The following is a 14,018-nucleotide window of genomic DNA, read 5'->3' on the forward strand; positions in this document are numbered from 1 at the left end:
TAGAATCTTTGAAATGTACATTTATCCATTTCTATCTGCATTTGTATATGTTTTTCGAAATAGATGATTTTACATTGTTCATATTTTGATTCAGTTGCAGAAAATGAAAAAGTAGCAGTTTCTGGATTCGATGTTAAGTTGCCAGATATTGATTTAAATTTCCCAACCTTTGGAGGAATGAAATCAAGTACAGATACTGATATACCAGTTGAGGCCAGAGGTGATATTGATGGGAAAATGCCTGCGTTTGCTGCGGCCAATTCTGGAACTGATGGATCTAAATCTGACAAAAAGAAGAAAAAAGAGAAAAAATTTGGCCTTCATCTACCCAAATTTGGTAAATCGGGTAAATATGACCTCGACAATGTTCCTGATGTAAGTGGCGATATATCCGGTGGAGCTGATTTTTCTGCTAGACTAGCTTCGAATATTAATCTTGATGCCCCCGATCTTAAAAGCCCAATGCCGTCAGTGACTAAAAGGTCACCAAAGAAAGGAAAATCACATGGATTTGGTATGAGCTTGCCAAAACATGGTAAATATGACTTGCAGTCAGATTACGATGCAAGTATTGATTCACCAGATAGCCATTCTAATTCTAACCTTGAAGGAAATTCAGATGAAAATGTAAAGGGTGGTTTTACTATCGTAGCTCCATCTATTGACATAAATGCTAATGCCGATGGGAAGGTAGAGGTTCCTGAAGCTGAAGGAAAGATATTCGATGAAATCGTTCCAGATATTAATATTGGAGTTAATGCTGCAAGGTCGTTTGAGGCAGAGAATCCACAATCTAAAACTTTTGTAAAAAGCCATTTCCCAGACGTAAATGCTGTTGCTGAATTACCACATCGATCTGGGGTGAATGTACCGACTGCTAAGTTTGGCTCTTATCAGCCCGACGTGCTAGAGACTGGTGCTGCCTTGAAAGCGGATTCAGACACTGGAATCGAAGCAATAGCTAATGATGCAAGTGCCAGATTTGGAGATTTGGCTGCCGATATATCCTTTTTAGAAGACCATATCCCAAAAGAAGAGAGTGTGGCTGTAGAAGCAACATGCCCAACGGCTGAGCTGAAAACCCATGGTTTTGATGCTGATGTTGATGTTCATCCAGTTAGCGAAGATGAAATTATTCCAGAAGCTAAGGCTACGGAGAAACCTGCCTGGAAGGTACCTCTGAAGTTAAAGGTAGATTCTATCAAAAAGAAGAAACCCAAGAAGCGTGCTACAAAGAGAGAGAAAGAACGTGTACTTGCTAGTTTAGAAAAATCTGGTTCTCTTGATGCTGATATTCATGTTGCATCTGTTGAGGATACCGCTGTGGTTGTTGCAGAGCAACCAATAGTTGCGGAAGAAAAATCTGACAGTAATAAAAAATCAATTATGAGTGGATTAAAAGGTTTTGTGAAAAAAATAGGTGGAAATTCATCTTCATCTTCATCTAGTTCATCAAGTTCTTCTAGTTCTTCTTCATCCAGCTCTTCAAGTCCTTCCTCATCTTCTGAAGATTTATCCAAAAAGAGACTGGTTCCATCTTCTAACTTATCTTCCGGCTTATCTGTATCAATTGACGATGATAATAACGTGAATGTGTAAGATGGTGATATATAAATGAGTTTTGTTGTACATGTACTTCTATTAAATCAAACCTTTTGAGAATTTGTTCCTTCAACGAATAGATATATTTTTTCGGAATAGAAGTACATGTATCTTTCGAATGTAAGGCAATATATGCAGTGTAAAGTAGCTTTTTATTTTACAAGGAAGTACGTTTTTGCATTGTAAATTTTTCCTCGTTCTTATATTTACAATTTCAGCATTGTTTAAGTTAATTTTCTGAATCAAATGTAATTGACAAGTGTTAATAAGCCGAACATCTTTCTGTAATGTATATAGCTGTAGATCAGTACCGGTATTGTAAATTGATCATGTAGTGAAACCTTTGTAGAATAGTAAGCTGAGGTGGTTGCATTGTTGCTGTTTGGAACGGTATTAGCATTGAAATATGTCCGGTTATATGGTTTTTACGTTCATCTAACTATTTCTTGTACTACTATATATGATTGGCAGCACCAGGGCGATGTCTACCCTAATTTCCTTAGGTCAATTTTTTGGCGAAGCCTTTGGCATTAGTGCTTACAGATATGTATGTCCTTTTCAGATTTTGTTTTTGTTTTCGGTTAATTGAAATAAGATGCCTTTGAATAAATTGGACACTCAAAATTTGAAGGGTCTGTCAGATTACTTTAGCGCTGTCTATGTACAGACTTTATTACATGTACAAGTTGGCAATGGTTTGTGAAACTATTCGTATTAGCTTGAGAAATCCTCTGCAAAAATTAGCTTATATCTGTGGTATCTATGATTTTGTGATATTGAATATATTCTGGTATTTAAACATTATATAATGACATATCTAGTAAATCGAATACTTAATTATACTATATACTTGGGTATTACTTTATTGCTATTATTGAAAATTGATGAAATTTTGTTTGTTCGTTTTGATAATGTGTATTTCTGTAAATAAAGAGTCCATTTCTTAATTTCTATAAGTTACAAAATGTTCTGTTGACCATGATTTTCTGCCTTAAAGTATTATTATTATACTGATGATTATTTATTTGTTGTAAGTACGCTCAGGTATCTTTGAACCATTATACTGTACAGTTATATGAAATTCTAAAGCATTTTATTCAACAAATTATGCAATAAACAACGATACATGTTTATATTGGAAATTCCTATTCGAGTTTCTTATTCTGATCTTTGAATATATATATATATATATATATATATATATATATATATATATATATATATATATATATATATATAATCTGACATGTTGAGGATGACAAAACTGGGCCATTCACCCAGGTTAAATTTTCTTGTGCCATGAGAAATGAGTAAACTTCGCATAAGTCGGATCATTTGAGATCAGCAAAAAAAATCCGAGTTAGAAAAAAGCCGACTATGGGCAAGTCGGATTTTTCACTTTTTTAGTAAAAAATCCAATATGGCCATAGAAAAACGTCACTGAATGGAATAAAAATCAAATATGATAGTGAATGAAACTATTTATTCTATGAATATTTATTTATTCACTATTTCAACATAATGACTTCTGCAAGGTTTACTGTATGATAATGAGAGGAAAGTATATTTATGTGGAGGATGTTTTCAACCTAGCGGCACATCGGATGTGCAGATCCAGAAAACTTTAAGCATTGACCTTTTATATCAATGGAGAAACAAACAGATTTTCATTGTTGTTTAGCACATAACCGATACATTTTGAACCAACCCTTACCTCTTTCGCGATTCCCCATTGCTGTTAATTCTGTTAGTTCAATGGTGGATGGTGGAACCTAATTAATACGAAAATCATTGTAAGAAAATAATATAACCGCATTCATATTGGCCCTAATAAGAATATTATCGCATTCATAACTAAAGCTGCAAGTGTTGCCATCAGTATCCCGGGAGGATACCCGGATTCTTGTTCGCTCTTCTGACACGGTAAAATTTTGTTAGCGTGAGATTTATTCTTAGTATATCACTTTATACAAATTTTAATCGGTTCATCGAGAGGATATATATCTGTCCAAATTATACGTAACGTTTACAGGCAAAAAATGTTGGCTGAAAAGGGGGCAAGTAATAAAAATAATCACCAGAATTACAAGAGGGTTTCTGCGAAGCAGCAGAGGGTTTCTGCGAAGCAGCAGAAACCCTAATAATGATCATAAGTAATAATAAAAATGAAATAATTTTGTGATATTTGTAGATAATTATTCTTGGAAGTAGCCCCTACTCAATCGCGAACTAGCAAGAGGTCTCCAGATTTAATTGTAAAGGGGAACCCACCCCGATCCACCCCTAAACATAGAATATCAGCCACATATTTAATAGAGAGTTTGGGTAGCATCCCAGTGTAAAGTAGTAAGATTTCAATTTTTAACACGTTCAAGGTGAAGACCTGAGGCCGGTTGCTCAAACGTTGTTTAAGACTTAAACAGTCGTTAAATTGCTAAACGAGTCGTTAAAATCAAACAGTCGTTATTTCCAGTTGCTCACAGATATAACGGTCGGTTAAATCCTTTAGACAACTGTTATAGTTAAACGGTCCAAGGTACGTAGGTCGTTTATCTCATGTAACAAAAATGGTGGACCATATAGGTTGCTTTCTTCCAAATTTTCAAAATGAAAGACATTTTAGACATAATTTCGAGCAATATTATGAATTCACTGATGATCGATTATGGCGGAGATTCAGATTTGGTCGGCATGGCCTGGAATTCACCAAGATAGTCGACACACTGGAGCTGCTGGTCAAGAAATCATAGTTCTCCTCTAACTAGATTGGTTATGAGGTCGATTTCTTTTACATTGAAGATAGTTTTTCTTTAAATTCTAATGTTTTGTTGAGCATTTTGAACTGAAACTGATTCCATGTTTGCAGCCATGTTGATTTTGAAAATGAGTCTAAACACTGTTTAGGACTTTCACCGGTAACTACTATTTAAAAAAAAAGATAACGACTCGTTATTTAATCAAAAGATTAAACAGTCTTTGAGCAACTGATCTAACCAGTCGTTAAAGGAGTGTTTAAGTAACGACTCGTTAGGGATTGAACTTGTCGTTAAGCATATCAACTGGCTAAAATTAAACAACGTTTGAGCAACCGGCACCAGATAGTTCTGGCTGGCGATCGATACCCAATAGCCATCTCAAATATTTGTTCGAATAACATTCAATTCAAGGTTTTGTACCGTTCTAGATAAGGTCGATCAAACAATCAACCGGAAAATCTAAATTCATGTCAAGAAGTGCCGATTTGCGCCTCAGAAAATCACGTGTATGTTTTGGTGAAAAAATGATGTAACGTCAAAGGAAATGATCTTAAAAAGCGAATTATTTTCTGAATTCCTAGTTTTCTGTTCATAACACCATGCCCAATTCGGACTCTTTAAACTTGGACTTTAGTCTAACTCAGACTGTATTTCGATGAATTTCCGTTCGCCCCTGTACTCGACCCGGACTAATTGAACGTGCTTCCCTGAGATAATAAACGGATAAAGATAACTATTATCTATTGTTTGACGATGTTGTTTATTGTGTTCATATGCCGATCATATACATTTATAACTGTCGCAGCGTACCGTAGCCGGGTAGCGATGCGATCGTTCGAGTCCCTGCTAGGGTAGAATGACAGTTAATGCCCGCGAGGCTAAGAAAATTAACTTCGCATTCATTTAAAGAGCTGGAAATAATGAGTTCTGTGAAAAAAATCCAAATATGTGTGAGGAAGTAGGCCTACGGTAACCAGGTACCGTACTATATTTTAAACATGTCATTTCCTGTATACGAATTCTCACCAGTTCTAGCACCACTTTTTCTATATATGATTTATTTTGTAATCGGTGGGTAACTGGTGTTGTGGACCCCGTGAAACCCCGAATCTGGGTCCTCAGCATGCCACATCACTCACAAATGCTGCAGCCATCACTGACAGAGAACGTGTAGCCTCTTTTTAGGTAAGATTTCCCGTTAAATATCATGCGAACTCTAATAATCAGCCTATAAGATCTGCGGTGGCAATAATACATGTATATTTTAGTGTGGGTACCTTTCATTCTCTTTATTACACCTTCGGTGCATACGTTTCCGATATTTTACATGCGACGCACGGAGACTAAAATAAGTCCAAGGGGTCCTACGTCTTCGTTTGAGTTTGTACTTTGCCGAGGAAAGTTCTTTTCTCAACATTTTTCTCAACCCGGATTCGGACTGAGAGAACCGGTCAAATATGAAATGCATAATGGTCGCAGGAAAGTTTGGGCTGAAAAAAACAATCTTTGAGTGATATTTTGAAAAATAAGGACCAAGTACGAGAAAAAGCGTGACGTGATTCGCAGACCCACCGACTGTACACCAGGTGACGCGGTATTCTGGGTGACTGGATGACCGAGTGACTGGACGACTGAATGGACGAATGACTGGATTACTGGATGTCAGGGTGAGTGGTTGACTGGTTGCTTGGATGACTGATCAACTGGATGACCTTACCATCATCCCCATCTCCACCATCTCCATAATCACCTTCTCCAGCATAAATACCATGAATTCGTCCTGGAATTATTATTTCACAGCATTCTACACTTGGGCCTGAGTGTTGGCGACAATAAGAAAAACATTTAGACCTATGTCGTCAGTCTCTAAATCGGACTAAGATTTACGATCCCAGTTTGTCCGAGTTAGGCAAGGTTTACTGTTATAACGGTTATAATAAACATTGGCTGCTCCCCTTAAGTTCTTATAATCTGGTCCCACTGTAACCCCGGGACTGTAACAAATTTGCAGAAGGACTCCTGCTTGCCTCGGATCTTTTGGAACCGATATATTTTCTCTGGAGGCAAGCCAATTTCGAGGCACTGGAACTGGTTCGTTTCCGTTGGATGCCGTAGTCGCGACCGCTGTAACAGATCAAACTGAATCTGTTGTTCTTCCTGTTCAAGATGGCGTCATAGTTGAAAATGGTATTCACAACGTGCTCAATATTGAGGACTATTCTTCGTAACCAGATTTGTTGCGAGTAACCGCTTCTGTTCGTCGTTTCACTGATCTCCATGGTTAAAGCGTAAACCTGGATCACAGTTGTCGTTACTCCGTTGGTCGACGGAACAGTGGATAAAATCGTGTCAGTCATCCGTGTATAAAGATGAGCTGTATCGTCTCCGTAACAATAAACCAGCAAATCTTCGTATGAAACAGTTAACTATGTATCTCGATAATGAAGTGATTAGGTCGAAAGGTCGTCTACACAACGCGCAGTTGGAAGACTGTACCAAGTTTCCACCGATATTACCACCCGATCATAAGTTCACCGAGTTTGTTAATGATGCACATCGCGATGTGCATCATGAAGGTGTACCGGCTACAATGGCTAGAATCCGTCAGAGTTACTGGGTGCCACGTTTGCGTAGGTTTACTAGCAAGCTCTTATTCCGATGTTTTCGTTGTAAAGAACGTCACGGAAAGCCGTCAGTATCCAGCACCACCTCCCCTGCCGGCGGATAGAGTTAAAGACGCAGTGCCGTTTTCCGTTACCGGGATTGACTAAGCCGGGCCGTTCGACTAGCTGTCAATGAGCCTGCTGCCGAGGCTAAGTCGTATATAATCTTGTTTACGTGTGCTGTAATTCGATGTATTCATCTTGAGCTCGTCACTGATCTTTCATTACCAACTTTTATGTTGGCGTTTCGTAGGTTTTGTAGTCGCCATTCTTTTCCTGCTTGCTGCATTTCGGACAATGCATCAACGTTCAAAGCCGCTGAAAGACAGTTGCTGGAATTATTCTCGTCTCCTCAGCTGGAGAAACAGCTTGCGTTACCGAAATTGAGTGTACGCTGAAACCGAAATTGAGCGTCCGCTCACCGCTGTTTTTGATGGAATATCAAATCCGCAGCCTATTACCCCATCTCAGTTGTTTTTCTATTGACTATTCCCGGGACCCGATGGCGTAGTTCAAGTCGCCGGTATTAGAACAAGTCAGGGTTATACAAATCGCCCTATATCGCGGCTGTACCCGCTCGAGATATCGTGTGAAGAAAAGGAACGAGATGTGATTTTCGATCGGGTTAACGATCAACCAGTGTCAGCAGCTGCAAGACCCAAACGTGCTGCTATACGGGCGAAGGAACGCATAAAAGAACAATCACTTGACTTATATTTTGTATTACATGTTCAGTTGTATAAACACGTGGCTGGAGTGTGTCGGGAAAGTTTATGTTTAATTCAAGTTTGAATTTACCGCCTGTTTTTATAGTTCCCGACATACTTCTGTCACGCCTCCTGTGCGCACGCGCATTTTTGTTGTTGTGTTGGTCAAGACGGTGGTAGCCATTAACAGTTGATGATATAAATTTCGTCGTTTGTTTTTACGGCAGCTGTCTTACCGGAGTTTCCCGTTTCTCTCTCACACCGTAAAACTGCTGGCGTTTTCAGACGTATTCAATCCGAGTATAGACGGATTAACCATGTTCAGTCGTATTTCCCGTAATTATATTATTCCTGCTAGAAATGCATTTTCCTATTTTTGTACCATTTTCTCTCTCACACCGTAAAATTGCAGGCGTTTTCAGACGTATTCAATCGAGTATAGACGGATTTACCGTATTCAGTCGTATTTCCCGTAATTATACTATTCCTGCTAGAAATGCATTTTCCTATTTTTGGAGTTACTTATCCTTCAAAATGCAGAAAATATCCGGGTGGAAGAGGGCTTGCAACTTTTATGAATTCCAGATATAGGAGGAAAATCCCGTTAAAAGACGGAATTATGTAATCCGAATACTTGGAAAAACACATCCAAATGCAGAAGTACAAAATCCTCGGAAATTCATTAATTCTGAAGCATTTCAGATCGACGTTAACTTTACCGATCAGAATGAAATCCGATTCAGAATAACCATGATTCAAAATCCTCTGGTTGAAGCAGACAACGTCCATCCAACAATTTAACTCATGCTGTGAATTAAATCCTTTAAAACCAACTATATTTCTCCATTAAACAATTACATCTACAAATGTAAAGTATTTCTCCATTAAACAATTATATCTACAAATGTAAAGTAACAAAAATAACTTGCCAAAAACCAACTAAAGTGATTTTTAAATTTCTACAAAATTTTAAATTCAGGTATTAGAATAATTATTGGGCCACCTTATTAAAATAGTTGCTAAATAACCATTTATCTCAACCAGATACACCATATGGACTTATCGTCAATCACCTAACTTCAGAACTGAAGTAAATCACAAAAAAATCAATTACTGCAATATTACATGAGAATATAAATCTTTGTAACTGCAAAATAAATGCATGTAATCCTTTTTGGAATCAAACTATTTCAGGACTCGAACCAGGAGCCACACTACATGAACTACTACATCATGTAAATTTCAAAATAAAATTTAGAAAAAAGGAAACTTATAATTTACAAAATTTTACAATATGGTTATCCATGAGGTAGATATACGTGCATAGCAATCCATTATGGAATTAACCAATATTCCACGACTCATGTCGATAATCACACAATTACACAAATTATGTGAATTTAAAAACAAGATTATATGAAATATAAAGGTAAATTCGTCTAACCAATATCCGAGGTAGGTAGGTGTCATCAATTATCCCACTTTAACACAAAAATACATATCATGTGAATTTTTAAGAATTAATTTATCAATTAATCCTTGAAATTAATAATCTTAAAGATTACTTATTAATTGTTATCCATGAAGATAGGTAACGGTACATAAAATCCCTTTCATGGATCCTAAAAGAACCTAATACATGTAGATCCTAAATATGATTAGCTAAAGCTTTAGCCAGTCGCATGACCTTCCCAGGTGTTTTCGTCCTATCATCATGATACTTCACCATGAACCTGAAATAGAATTAACAGAAGTCAAATTAACAAATTGCTTGGTTAGAACAGCACAGCCACTATGAAAGAATTATAATCCAGCTTATTCATGATCTTATTCTATACCTAATACATCCATAATACTGTATGTAATGACACAGCATACATACCTCTGAAAGAATTCAAATGAGTTGGTAAGCTTCGGGTCATACTTAATATCGAAATTCAAATACGTTATAAACATTGCTTTAACTGCATCTGTTAAATCCGTCACCTCCCTTATGACAGTTCCATCAACGGAAATTATGTATCTAGCATCATCTGAAAAAAATATTGATTCATTATCAAAGATATTCTAAAAAGTGACCACTAAGTCACTTTCTATAAAGACCAGGGTGATTTTTACCTACATTCGTATCTCACAGTTGATTTACAATTTATACCAATGTAGGCCAAAATGTTTTAAAAGCGCGGTTACTTTATATGCAACAGTTATCATAAAGTTGATTGAAACTGTCTACTTACTTCCTTCCCCAACACTAATCATAACCGGGGTTTTTGGTAGCACCAGAGAACCTAGCTCAGCCTGGAAATAGATTGTGAATTAAATTCATGGGATGAAAAATCAATTAACCAAAATTAGTATTGGTACTGTATAGTTTATGACAACTATTTCAATCATTCATTTTATTTCAATAAACATGTAAAATGTTTTCTTACCTCAGATACTATTATACTTTCTGTAGGTTCTTTGAAGTAATCCCCCAACATTTTGAAAGAACTTTCTGTGCCCATTATCTCATATCTTCTGTCACTAACTGCTTCCAGATATTTTTTCAATTCATTACATCTACTGTTAATATTTTGCTCAAATGCATCTAACTTTATCCCGGTAAGGACTTCCGTAAACAAAGCATAGTAGTAATAGGGTAAATAGGCTTTCATACCAGAGGTCGAGCCCACTCTCCCTCTCAACCTCTGATATGAAAGCCTATTTACCCTATTACTCCTAATAATTTCATAAAAATGAACATCATTTATATTAATATCATTGATTTCAAATAAAAAAAATAGGTAAAATAAATGGACAGTTAAAAAAATATAAAAACTAACGAGTAATTAACGAGTTAAAGAAAATATAAATTTTGATAAAAAATATGTGTAATAAATGGAGAGTAAACAAATACATAATGAATTCTTAGCTAGAATTAAAGATACTACAAATGTCAAATCTGTAGATTATAAATTCAAAAAGTTAACAGAATAAACATTACACAAGAAATATTCAATTACAAATATTGAAACAATTACTAATAGATATGGTAATAAATTAGTTATTCACTTAGAATATGAAGGATTAAAAGGAAATAAATATAAATTAAGAACATATTTACCAGATAGATTTCATAGATTATCTAGCGAAGATTTAGAAGAATTATATTCTGGTGATTTCTATTTCATATATAAGGGTAAGAATGAAAAAGGATGTCATGATATAGATTTTGAATAAAAAATATGTAAAATAAATGCAAGATAAATTAAAAGAATATAGAATATTTGTTGATTCTCGAAAACTTACAAATTTTAAATCTCATAATTTACTAGTACAATTAGATAGAGAATTTAAAAATTGTGTAGATTTAAAATTAGTAAATATAAGTTTATGTAATTCTTTTTATAATGTATCGGATAAAACTATTGAACATAGAGTCTTTTTAATTCACGATAGAAATAAGAATAGATGGTTTCATCTTTATCTAAAACCAGGATTATATAATTTAGATACATTGATGCAAGAAATTAATAAAAGAGCACGCTCAAAAAATCTGCTGGATTTGGATTAAGACTTATTAAAAGTGATAGCTGTGATAAAATAAGAATAAAATTAGGCAATGAAGATCAACATCAATTTCTAGTTAAAAAACATTTAGCTAAACTGTTAGCAATTAACCCAGATAAAGTTTATTCAAATATTGATGCTACACCAAACTTAATACCTTACACACATTTCTATATTTATTGTAATTTAATTGATCCTACAAAAACATTCGAAGCAACTAAAGATACAATTTGTAATTCTTGTTTATTGAATATTCTACCATTAAAAAATGTTAAACAATTTGGAATGCAAATAAATTATAATTTAACTGAATGTGATTTTAAACCTTGTATTCCACATTTTAATAATTCTAAATTAGAAGTAAGAAATCATAATGGTTACTTAATTGATTTAAATAATTTTCCTGTAATTTATTAATTAGTTATAAGATGTAAAGAATATTTTTTTCACTATATAAATATGAATATAACAGTAGGACCGAGTATGTTTTGTATTTGATTTTAAACGTGAGAAAGAAATGAAATATGATATTAATGATGTAATAACACATATTAAAATATAACATTTTCTAATAAAACAACATTTGATTATCAAACAACAATAAATAAAGAAACTTATAATGTAGAAAAGATTACTGATTTAATTAGAAATTCTTTAAGATTTTGTGAATTAGATGAAGATTTTATCATCGATGATATGAAAAAGATAATAACTGAAGTATATGAAAATGAAACTAATAATGATAGAAATGTTAAAATAATTATAAATAAGATAACTAAATATTTTGAGGATAGTAATTTTTTGGAAAAATAAATGAGTGATAATAAGTGGATAATAACTGGTTTATATAATGGAGCATTACTATCAGTGGGAACAGTTGGTTATAGAATGTTATTGAAGAAAGTTTTTAAAATGGGAAATATCAATGTTGATAGATTTGACATCAATGATATTTTAAAATTAACGTTAGCAGTTACTTTATCTAATTTAACCATTGATTATTTAGAAAAACAAAAATTTATACCTTCTATAAATGCATAATTTTTTTAGAAAATAAATGGCATCTGCAATTATAACTATTATAGGATCGGCAATTGTTAACGCTTTAGCTTTTACAGGTGGTGGTTATTTATTTAAGCATATTGATAAAAATGGTTCATTATCAGAACAAAAAAGACATAACTTAGCGTTAGAAAAATATAATAAAGCAGCAGAAAAATATAGAGAAAAGAGACAAAATTATATGGATTATATTAACAAAGAATTATGTAATCAGAACATTTCACATAGAGATTTTCAATCAGTTGATGATGCTATGAGTTTATATAACGCAGTAACAAATAAAGAAAAATTACATCTATATAAACCTACAATATCATATTATTATACCCCAAGTAAAGAACAGAAGAAATATGAAATAATTTGAATTTTAGATGGAACAGTTATTGTTATATTTGTAGCATATAAATTTACAAATTAGTAATTTTTTGCTAAGTAAATGGATGATAAAGTTGATAATATTGATATTGTTCCTCATGATATCAATAAAACTAAATTAAAATTATATTTGGAAAAGTTCAAAATTAAATATAAAAAGTAATAAAGAAAAAATTAAATCAAATATAAAAGAAATTATTAAATTAAAAAATACATTAGATTATATTATTAGTTTAAATGGCAATATAACAATTGAAGAGCAGGATAAATTATTAAAAGCATTAACTAATTATTGATTTTTTTATAATATAAATGGTAGATGGTTTTCCAAAAGCTTTCCAATATAATAAATCAATTAAACATAATATTCCAGCAATAAATTTTAATAAAAATATTACATATAGAAATGAAGTTTTAAATTCATTAATTCATTCCATGTCTTCAGAAATAGAGATGACCCCATCATTTATACTCGGAACTGTTTCATTTTCATTTGAACTTTCAGGCCTTGAATATTCCCCAATGTTCTTGCACAATTCCAAGCAATATATCTGATGTGGACCATAGATGGGTGTGTTTTCTTGTCAAATGCGAGCTAAACGAAGATTTTACTTTATAGTGACGGCTCCAGTCAGCAAATGGACATATAATTTCGTGTCCACTTCTCAAATGATCATCCTTAAATGGCTGATGAAACCAGCAATGCTTGTGAAACTTCTATGACAGTGGTTAACTGTGCAGGAAACGTGCATCTCAAGATGAGGAATTGTTGAAGCGCGAACAGCAGCATATTGCTGCCTGTGAATTCGATAAATATGTACTCTTAAGGCTCCATAAGAAGTACATTTATGTTGACAATCCCTTAAGGGCCATGGAAACAGCAAATTTTGAACATTTCGGTGAAGTTTATAGTGATGGCAGTATGCAAGTAAGGAATTGGACTTCATCCGCCAAAAACTGAAAACTTACATGTCCTAAAATGAGATCAGGCATGAAAGGCATTAGGCCCTACATAGCACAGGCTGTCTGTTTCATTGGTCGCAAACTATATAGGCTACTTAATTGTAAAAGTGTCACGTACGCTGCTGTAGGCAACGGAACAGTATCAACACTGGACTGCTGCTCGTCCACCTCGAGTAAATTAAAATACGACATGATTCTGATGATGTGAATGTCTTGTAAATAGCGGACCAAATGCGCAACTTCTGTGTAAAATCGTCGGGTGCGGTAAAATCCGTATTTATATTTCGTGCCGGACGGGAAAATACGTAGATGTATTCGGCCTTTTATTGCGGACCGCT

General features: G+C 34.1%; 2 protein-coding genes across 2 annotated transcripts in view; one reads left to right on the forward strand and one right to left on the reverse strand.

Annotated features, from left to right (window-relative positions):
- LOC141909297 (uncharacterized) overlaps positions 1-2,718 on the forward strand; it is a 31,983-nt gene extending 29,265 nt beyond the window's left edge. The window contains exon 7 of the mRNA XM_074799733.1: positions 95-2,718. Within this exon, the coding sequence (XP_074655834.1) occupies positions 95-1,599 (1,505 nt within the window). The 3' untranslated portion in view covers positions 1,600-2,718. The remainder of the gene's footprint in view (positions 1-94) is intronic.
- Positions 2,719-9,376: 6,658 nt separating this feature from the next.
- Positions 9,377-10,411, reverse strand: LOC141909366 (uncharacterized). Its single transcript, XM_074799848.1, has 4 exons — positions 10,161-10,411; positions 9,966-10,026; positions 9,611-9,761; positions 9,377-9,461 (listed from the first exon to the last, which is right to left on the reverse strand). The coding sequence occupies exons 1-4, from the start codon at positions 10,383-10,385 to the stop codon at positions 9,377-9,379; spliced, it is 522 nt and encodes a 173-aa protein (XP_074655949.1). The 5' UTR covers positions 10,386-10,411.
- Positions 10,412-14,018: the final 3,607 nt, after the last annotated feature.

Source organism: Tubulanus polymorphus, chromosome 1 (genome assembly GCF_964204645.1).
Source record: "Tubulanus polymorphus chromosome 1, tnTubPoly1.2, whole genome shotgun sequence".
Taxonomy (NCBI): domain Eukaryota; kingdom Metazoa; phylum Nemertea; class Palaeonemertea; order Tubulaniformes; family Tubulanidae; genus Tubulanus; species Tubulanus polymorphus.

What these genes read in the sequence shown, in the direction of transcription:
- LOC141909366 (XM_074799848.1), bottom strand. Translation starts at nt 10,385, where the DNA reads ATGAAAGCCTATTTACCCTATTACTACTATGCTTTGTTTACGGAAGTC. An exon ending in AAAGTATAATAGTATCTGAG is followed by an intron (nt 10,027 to 10,160) that starts GTAAGAAAACAT and finishes ATCTATTTCCAG; the next exon opens with GCTGAGCTAGGTTCTCTGGT. An exon ending in TCATTTGAATTCTTTCAGAG is followed by an intron (nt 9,462 to 9,610) that starts GTATGTATGCTG and finishes ATTCTATTTCAG; the next exon opens with GTTCATGGTGAAGTATCATG.